This window comes from Pholcus phalangioides, unplaced genomic scaffold, assembly GCF_987345545.1.
Source record: "Pholcus phalangioides strain wild (caught in Gottingen) unplaced genomic scaffold, Ppha-v1.0 ptg000013l_1, whole genome shotgun sequence".
In the NCBI taxonomy this organism is placed as follows: Eukaryota; Metazoa; Arthropoda; class Arachnida; order Araneae; family Pholcidae; genus Pholcus; species Pholcus phalangioides.
Genome location: NW_028301606.1, coordinates 1,948,065 through 1,958,001, shown reverse-complemented (window position 1 = coordinate 1,958,001; position 9,937 = coordinate 1,948,065). Strand labels below are relative to the sequence as shown.

The 9,937-nt window shown below is 30.9% G+C and overlaps 1 protein-coding gene across 5 annotated transcripts in view; it reads right to left on the bottom strand.

The window, feature by feature from the left end:
- Window positions 1–4,801: 4,801 nt before the first annotated feature.
- Window positions 4,802–9,937, bottom strand: part of LOC149078463 (F-BAR domain only protein 2-like) — a 53,845-nt gene continuing 48,709 nt past the window's right edge. For 4 of the 5 annotated variants that reach the window (XM_089240568.1, XM_089240567.1, XM_089240569.1 and 1 more), the window contains 6 exons: window positions 9,668–9,879; window positions 9,422–9,577; window positions 9,111–9,243; window positions 6,621–6,823; window positions 6,244–6,473; window positions 4,814–4,986 (listed from right to left, as the gene is read on the bottom strand). In XM_089240568.1, the coding sequence (XP_089096694.1) occupies window positions 4,940–4,986; window positions 6,244–6,473; window positions 6,621–6,823; window positions 9,111–9,243; window positions 9,422–9,577; window positions 9,668–9,879 (981 nt within the window). In that variant the 3' untranslated portion in view covers window positions 4,814–4,939. Of the gene's footprint in view, window positions 4,987–6,243; window positions 6,474–6,620; window positions 6,824–9,110; window positions 9,244–9,421; window positions 9,578–9,667; window positions 9,880–9,937 lie in introns of all 5 variants that reach the window. The other variant, XM_089240571.1, reaches the window with a different exon arrangement.

The following is a 9,937-nucleotide window of genomic DNA, read 5'->3' as shown; positions in this document are numbered from 1 at the left end:
GATGAGTACTCAAGAAAATTAGACTGGAATGGGTGAAGGATGACAAAATTTGCCAACAGGCAACAAAACCATGAATAACAGGGAAAGCCCTAATCAGAAGGCCAAAAAACTATGTGGCCCTTGGCAATTGTTCGAATTTCCACGTGGAAAATTGAAGCATTCGCCAAAGTGGCACCTGCAAGTTAACTTAGCACCAGATTCCATTATCCATGGAAAACCAGAGTCCATTCTGGGGTGCATAGGGACACACGAGAACGCCTGCCCTCCGGGCCATGCCTAGCAGACCCATGTGTTAAGATGGTCCTGGGGTAATTTATTAAACAATCAGGCAATATCTTCCTTCAATTCAAAAATAAACAAAATGGGTGAAACATTGCTCAATGTCTGACAATAAATAAATACTCTCCATTGAAAAGCACTGTTAAAAAGAAATGTATTCATATTAAAAGCTGTGCCACTTTTAATTAGTATTAAATTAGAAAGGGTTTTCAAATTATTAATTTAAATAGACGATGTAGACTCTTATTTTGACCTTTAGAAGGAGCAATAAAATTTATTCACTTTAGCCTTGCCACTTTAATTATGAATATTTTTTCAATTAAAAAAAAATTGTTCTTGTTTGTCTATGTATGTGCGAGTTTCATTTTTTTTCCCATAATGTTTTGTTTTATTTTACATTTCTCGCCATACATAAGAACTTTGTCTTTTTTGTGTTGTGTATGTGTGTGTTTTTTCGTTCTTGATTTTTTTTATCTTTACGTATTTGTTTTATTTGACAGTGATAATTTTGTCTCTTTTATGTTGTATATCTGTCTCTCTTTTTTTTAATGTTTCTGTTCATGTCCTATGTTTTATATATTTTATTCATTAATTATCATGTAAATTTTCAATCATCCATACAGGCATCACAGCCTCTGGATGATAAATATGTTTTTTTTTTTTTTTTGTGTTTTTTTTTAAACTAATCTAAATCTCTATGTTGTAAATGAATAAATTCGATTTGATTTTATTGATTTTAGGTAAGAGACTGAAAATTACATTAACAAAATAAGTTTCACAAGAGTAAAGGTAAATAAGACTTTCGTAGACAAGTTATTTATTTTATAAATTCACAAACTCAAACTTTGCATACATGTGTGGTGTGTATATATATTTTTTCATAGCAATTTTTTTTGTCACTTAATATACACTACTAAAAATGTTCTGCTGCATGGGTGTGTTTTCTGGATGAAAATTTCAAAAGCTGTACACAAATGTTTATTTTCAATGCATCACTACCAAATGCGCTCTCTGTACATTTTTTTCCTTCTATAACATAAAAAGATATTCATCTATCTATCTATATATATATATATTAGTGCAATGAGAAAAATATATATAATCGAGGACAAAAATATTTCATTTTAAATAACAAAGTATAAAATCTGACAATATGCAAACATTCTTATGTACTTTTTATCGATATTACCAATGAATTTACATTACATCTTCACTCTTTTATCATGTGCTGGCACAGGCCAGCTGAATAAATCAAAGAAAAACAACAGAAGTGTGAAAGATTGGGATAATAAAAAACTTAACAAAAGCAATTTTCAGCAATTCAATTTCTCTAAAAGGAAAAAATATCCTTTTAATTGCTCAATATCATTCAAAACAATTAAAAAAACTTGTTGCTTCATATATTCAAATAATTTTATTAAACATGTATTACTATTAATATAAAGCCCCAGTATTCTCAGTAAATTTGAGTATTCTGTGTTCTCTTGTAAAATTTCGATTTTTTTCTTTACAGAAAAAACTAACAGAAAATGGGTAGATATATATGGGTAGTATATGCGCTTTCATAAGTTCCCTTATTATATATCGCTTATTAAAACCATACCATTAATTTTTGCTATTTAAATCATATTTTGAATAAATATTCCAACTGTAGAAAATAAAGAAAATTATTTATGGGATGGAATTGGAAGAATAACTGTCAATCAAATATTTGGGAATAATAATCTCCTACAGTGATCATATATAGTCTTTTTACATATACAGCGAAACCTGTCTATAGCGATACTGTAGGGACCTAGAAAAAATATTGTTATAGACAGGTTATCATTGTAGACAATTTGAGCATTTGCACTATTTCCTGTTGAATAGGAATTCTACCGAGATCAAAGAAAATATCACTATAGGCAGGTTTATTGTTATAAACAGTATCATTATTCACAGGTTTCACTGTATATATGAATCATAAAAACAATGCTCACTTATAAACCAAAAGAAAATAGAATGTTAGTGACATTATTTCTAATGAGTAAAAGCTTCAGTCATGCAGAGAAATTGAGCATAAAGTGAGCATTTTATAATTATGAGCATTTCTATGCTAATCATGACACCAAGTATGAACTCAATTTATAAGCAACAAAATCTGATATCTCCACTTATGCAAGAAGTATGAATGTGCAAATTCTTGGGAGAAAAAAATAATTTGAAAAATAATGTTTGAATGTTTACTTCACCCACATTACTCTATAACTTAAAAGTTTTGTAACGTTTACTTCAACAAGGAAACCCATCCATATTTCTGGCAAAGTAAAAAAAAAAAAAAAAAAATGAAAATTTGCACATTTATGTTCCTGGCATAAGTGGAGGAATGATATTCATTATTAAAAAAAACAATAACAAAATATGTCACAGCAAGCATGCTTGGCTTGTGTGAGCATTACTGCGCCAAAGTGATTATTGAAGAAATTGTGTGCCTAAATATCATTGAGTATATTTTTCATCAATATTTGAAACATTTTATATGCTGTTAAGAAGTCTTTCTAAATATATTATGATTTTTTAGTATACACACAGCTTAATTAAAAAAAAAAGTATATATAATCCAAGACAATTTTCCCTCATTTTGTATCAACAGTTGCAATGTTTGATTAGGTCATGAAAAGAAAGGACATTGAAACAAAAACAATACACAAGAGAAGCTACACATTAGTGATAATATAAACAGATCTTGATCAATTAGCTTCATTTTAATTAATAAACATTTCACATTTACTTAATGATTATTAATAACTAATGGCACGGTAAGAGCAAATAAATGTAAAAAAAATGAAATACCTACTATTACAATTGGGAAAAACCTTAATACATTGGTTAAGAGAAATAGGAGAGGGTCAACATTTTCATATAATTGTTTTCTAATTTAAAAAAAGCTAAATGAAATTTTATAAAATTAAAATCCCATACTAAAGAACTCAATCCTGTGCACCAAACAAATATACCCTATATTTTTAACAAAGATTCTTCCTCTGGTAACACATTAACTATTAGAAACTGAATAAGGAGCAAAAAATAATTTTAAATATAAAAAAATAAATTGATGTAATATTTTATGAAAACTTAACAATATCATTATCAGCCAGTACAGAACAAACTAACACCAAAACGATACAATTACTATCATTGTGTGGGGAGAGTAAACCTTTGTCTTATACACACTGAAGTACTAACAAATGAGCTTGAATAAAGGCTTCGATTCAGAACAAGATATGGTTGACTAAGACTTTAAATTACTAAGCTCAACTAAGCACCCATGGAATAAGAATCTATCTAATAAATTCAATGGAAGGTTTCAACAACAGAATTCCAAAATATGTAAAGCATATATAATATGAAGGTCAAATAGAGAACTTTAGAAAAAGAAAAAAAAAACATGTTTTTCTTTTTCTAAAGTTATGTTATTTGAAAAGAGGGGAAATATTATATAGAATGCAAACTATTAAAATCTTTCCCCTTACAGAGTTATTGCAAAATCGTAGAAAAATGTTTAAAAAAATCCCTCAGATTATCCCTCAGATTGGTATATCTTCTGTCCATTGATCAGCAAATCTGACCATTTATATAAATTAAAAAACAAAATGAAATCAGTGTGGATACAGAACATCTATTGATGAAAAATATATGGAGGAGTGGAAAGAGATTGAAATTAAAAAATAAATGTACAAAGGAAAAACATTTAAAATGCCCTAGATTCATAATAAGTGCACACATATTTATTTCTTATTTTTCCTTGGAGGAGAATTTTTCAGAAATAAGATGTTTCATGTAGTCAGAGAAACAACAATATTCAACAACCTTACCACATTCATTCAGCACCAAACCAAAACTGAATTCATAGCTAGTCTGAAACATGGATTTATGGTATTTCATGGATTTATTACTGTATAATGATATGTCATAAAAAATAATAATTTACCATCTCACACACAGTTCAAAATATTTTTTTCTGAAGACAGGTTTGAAAATATATATGTATTATCAACACATTTACAATTTTATTGCATGGATTCTACAACTGTAAAAAGCTAAACATTTAATATAATTTTCAAACTAGAGAAGGAAGAAATTGCATATATACTCGTGATCACAATATTTGCATATCAGAAAAAGAGAGGGTTTTTCATTTTGAGCTAAATATGTTCTTGAAAATTTTCTACTTTATCTGTACAGAATACATAAATAGGCCTATATAAAAACAATTATAATGTGGATATTTGACTTTAAAAAAAATAGAGCATATATTTACAATGTGAAATTTAACATTTGAAACCCCAAAAAATTTCAGCTAAACATTTGCCAAATAAAATGAGTCTAATGACTTTATGGGAGAGAAAAAAAAACGGTTTTTTTTTTCGATTTCTTAGTATAAATGATTTTTTTGTACTTAAAAAATTATTGGTGAGAATTCATTTATAAAAAAAGTGATGCATTTAGGCAGGCATTTTAAGCTTTTCTTTAATTCTTTTTTAGTTCCCTTTGTTTTGTATTTCAATGTAATGTGACACACATAATGAAGATGACCAGCAACTTCAGTGTATTCCATTTTGATTTCACCTAGAGTTTCCATAAGAATACAAGTACCCAGATTTGGAATGATTAAAACCGTTCACATATAATTTGCTGTGGTCAAATCAGATTCACATAAATATTTACCTGAAAAAAAAAAAAAAAAACTTTCACATTTTATGTAACAAAACTTCATCATAAAACTAGTTTGTATTGATATGCATAGACATTTTCTAAGAGTTTTTAGTTTTTTTTTCATAGAGCATTTATTTGGGTTGCTGAAATTTTATTTGACATCATATATTTATAGGGATTATAATTTTTTTTTCAGTCACCTAATTGGGTAGTTTGTCTGTCGTAGACTTTGTATTTGACAGTAAAAAAAACTCTCTATTATTGTTTTATTTCATGCCATTACAAGCTCAATATAAGTTGTTTTTAATCTTTCTTATGAAAACTATACGACCTATAATCATACATTAATAAAAATATTTTTAAGGTTAGCCTACTACTACTACTACTTAACAGTACATACACCTTATACACATTCACATTGCTCTGCGGAATTTCTAACAAATTGGTACATGCTGGAATATGTGTTTTGAGTGCACGTGTGAGACCCATAACACTTTTATGATGTAACAGTTGTGCTTGTTTTGTGTTCTCTTGCTGGTGCAGCCATTTGTTTTAAATATTTTGAAGTGAAGACGGTAAATGCTTGAATTTTCACTTTATGGAAATATCATGTTGAAGGACTGCCTGCTCAATTTTTAGATTATAAGAAATTATTATTATTTAGATTATAATTGTGAGTGCTTAAAGACTGTTTTCTTCATGCAAGATGGTAGACCAGACATAAAACTGCTTTGTGCTCACTTTGGAGATGTTTCAGTAATTTTAATAAGTTTTCAAATGCCTGGTCGCTTTGTTCTCATGACTTGAACTTCTATAATTTCTAGTTGTGGGATGAAGGGGAGATTCCTGAAAGATTGTCTATGGAGAAAGCACATTGATTCTTCCTGAATTGAAAGCAAAACATAACACGGCACGTTGCTACAATTCCTCATGAAACCCTTCCCAGCTACTGTTGAACATGTTATATCATGCTTTCAATATATGATTAAAGAAATTATAATGAAAATAAACAAATACTGTGATTAAATAAAGCCATATATTTAAAATTTGTGTTTCCTGTTCTTTATGTGCAACTTTTTCACCCGGTAGGCAAAATTTGAACCATTATTTTTTTTAATTGTAATTTTCTCCTCCACGTGGTCTATTTAATGTATATATTAAGTTCCAAAGATTATGACAACCGGAACAGGCTCTATATGGGTTTGAGTAGGGTCTATTTAATTATAACTCTATATAACACATGTTCAAACATCAGAAATGAACACATACCAGCCGAAACTTGTTTTTTCACAAGAGACAGTCTGTACCCTAAACCACACAGCTCAAATTCAACACCAGACAGTGATGTGCCATTGCACAGGAATTGGGCAGCTAATGCACTTGGGGTAGATGGTCCTGACTTCAAATCAAACCTTGCACGTAATGAACCCAACCCTCCACCTTCTGAGCAATGAGACAATTCGGGCAGTTGCCAAATGGCTCTGTTGAGTTCACTATTCCTAATAAATTGAAATACAATGATATTTAATATTCCAGGCAGATATCGAAAGAATATATTAATGGATTTGAAAATTTTTTAAAGAGAGAGGAACATCAAATATAGCGTTTTAAGATTTGTACTATGTAATAAGATGCAAATAACTTACCAGACAGCTTTGGGTTTCGATTGCAGGTCAGCGACTCCACCATTTACTGGCACAATAATATGAATGTTGTTTATAGGCACAGTGGAAGACAGAGGAGTTGGGTTGTACTTGTAATCTATCCTGAGATCTGTAGACGTCTGCTCACACTTCCAATAAGCAACCAAATGAAGAGGGGTACTCTTTGCACCATGTAATGCTTTTATCTGCTCCCAAATAAAATGGAATAATTAGGTATGTGATACTGACAGTACAGTAATACACTGACTTACCCAACTCAGAGTAATGCAAACTTCAGTGAAAAATGTGAAATCCTCAAATTCAAGCATGATCACAGAATAAAAGTTGAAGTGGTTATGATTATTAAGTTATAATTATATAAGAAAAAATTATATTAGAAGAGTTTATGTACTAAACTACATTGATTGAGAGGTATAAGCTGGTGAAATTGTTGAAGCTGAAAGCTTTGCCATGGTTTTTAGACTGTGAATACAATACAAAAGATCTTTTACAAAACTTCCAAAGGCTGGTGAGGAATCTGCCATTTTTATAGACTGATCACAGTTTCATACATGAAGTTCAACCTTACTGCCTCAAAACAATTTGTTCAATGCAATGCTCATTAATGACAATGCACCTAGTTGTCTGCAACTTTACTCATGCAGTTCGTAATTTACTCATTGAAAAATAATCGGTGAATTGACAAGTGTAACTGAGAACAAAAAAAAAACATTTTATGTTACCTATGAATAAACGAGTTTGGGTTTTAAAAAGTGAATGATTGGAAAAAATGTATGTTATTAAAATTTTATCATCAGTTACAAAACTGTTCCCAAATTTTAATAATTTATAATTATAATATAATTGATCTTAGCTGCTACATTATTCCACTGTCCTGGAATCAGCATCACTGTAAAATTTCTTGGCCATGTTCAAAGCCTGATTTATGGAAACAGTTCATGATCATCCATTATAAAACTGTTTCCCAAATTCTGCTTATCATTCTTATGCTATCAAGGAAACAGACTTTCATTAATGTATTACAATCTGAACTTTTCATACTCTTAATGACGACAAAAATATTCAGATTTTTAAATCTTACACCTTGATCTATAGGTTAAAAAGCATGATCGGTATTAAGTGATACACAGTCTTGATGCACTCCAGCTGAACAATGTCAAAATGAACATTTATCAAAAAAAGAGTAGGAAAAAAACCGAATTTTCAAGCTTTTATTATACCAGGATTATACTATAAATTTCTTTTATAAAAATTACAACCACAATAAGATTATTGGTTGTTTTTCAAGTTTTGTAAAAGATCTTGTATCAAATTTTTATTGCGTAATCCCCACCTGTCTTCGAAAATTATTGCTCAAAAAGTTGACAGAGAAAAGCAAAGTCTGGCTTCTTGTAGAATTTTTCAAAAGTGAATTTGCGCTCACACACAAAAATCACTATTCCCCCCCCCCAAACTTTGAATTGTCCAAAAACAAAATTGAAAAAGTGAATTAAACAAGAAATTTGAACATTAAATTAGTAACAAAACTTAAAGGTAGTTTGTAAAAGTTCAAACTATCCAAAATTCAAATTAACCAAGTTCTACTGTAAGAGATTTTAATTAATTCATAAATATACATTTCTTCACGTAACTATTTTTTAATTAATGGTAGCTTACATAAAGCTGCTGCAATGTGTGTATATTTTTAGATAAGAATAAAAAAGCCGTCTTGAGTTTTCCAACCAGTTTGACTTTGCAGCTTGCAATTCAGCATTCAACCCGCAAAGTCAATGGCACTTAGGCAAAAAAACTCATTATACAAATACAACGCCACAACAGGCAAATTGCCCAACGAGGTGGCTGACTTAAGAACATCATGGATCCCCTACCTACTACTGCTACACCCCCCCCCGCGGAACCCCCCAACGAATCGGTACATGCGGGAATGTGCGTGTACGTGTAGTGCAACCTGACGTAAAGTTTGTTTCTGTGTAATGCTTGTTATGTGTAGTGCTATCATCTGCCCCCAGTTTTACTAACTATGAGTGAAGTGTTATGGTTGAATGATTTATCGTTGTAGGACTGTTGCTCTCTGTGGCGAGACTTTTTAACGGGGAGATCGGCTCGCATTTGCGCCTTGAAGTTGGGAACCACAGAAAACCAACTTCAGCCGACCACCACTGTGGGGTTCGAACCCGGATCCTCGCATCACGAGTCCGGCACTATAACCACTCGACCACCACAGCGGCAAAATTTCCGTAACAGCTGCTTGTTTTAAGTAAGCAACTAGCCATGTTTGAAACAAAATACTCTTCTTATTGGAGCGACAGTGACGGAGAAGATTAGGGCAATGTGCTTGATAGTTTGAGCAATGAACAACAGCGCATAATATCCTAAAAAATTACAAACACTAATTGAGATGGTTTTTCAAATCTCAGGACGAACATAATTTCTGTCACAATCAAAAATAAAGAACTCATGGAAGGTACCCACATGATATTTCAGAATGTCTATGTTGAAATATGATGCATTAGGAGTTCGCTCATATTGCTTGCGAAGTAGTGCAGTTAAGGCAGGCATATTGAATTCATATACCATTTGGTCTGAAGTTCTTTGACTAGGATCTCTAAAAAACACACAATGAAATCAGATTTGAAAAAAAAAAGAAATGAAAATACATATAAAATAACTTAATTACATGGTTATTATTACCATTTGCCTTCTATAAAAAGAAAATTAAAACCATCTTATGATAGTTTGTATCGATAAAGTACACAGCATACATAAGAAAATAAGGTGCTTACACAGTGATTAACTGCTTATTTGGCAATATATTTTCTAGTTTGCTTGCTTTACTGATAAAGAAAGAAAGCTGTGCTGGGGAAGGATTGTTAGCAAGTACATTTACAATTCCAGCAGGAAATGACACTTTCATATCTCCAGTCAACCTCACTTGACACCTAAATTATAGTTAATAAAAATTATGTTATACAAACTACAATGAAAACACTTATGCAAAATGAAAATATAAGAAAAAAGAAGAAACATACTTAGTTTCGTCAGTACCCCGAAAACAAGCATTGACTACTTCGCTGAAGGCTATAGCTAATGGTATTGTGTCACACATGCCTATGGTTAAAGGTGATGGTCCTCTAGATGAACCGACTGGCATAGAAGTGGTTTTAAAATCATTCGTTAAGCTACCTACGCTTTCTGTCCTGGTCATGTTGTATGGCAATGGAGACATTCGTCCACGTGGACCCTGTGAATTTAAAAAAAAGGGAAAAAGTATCAAATCAAAATATTCTGAAAGTAGCATT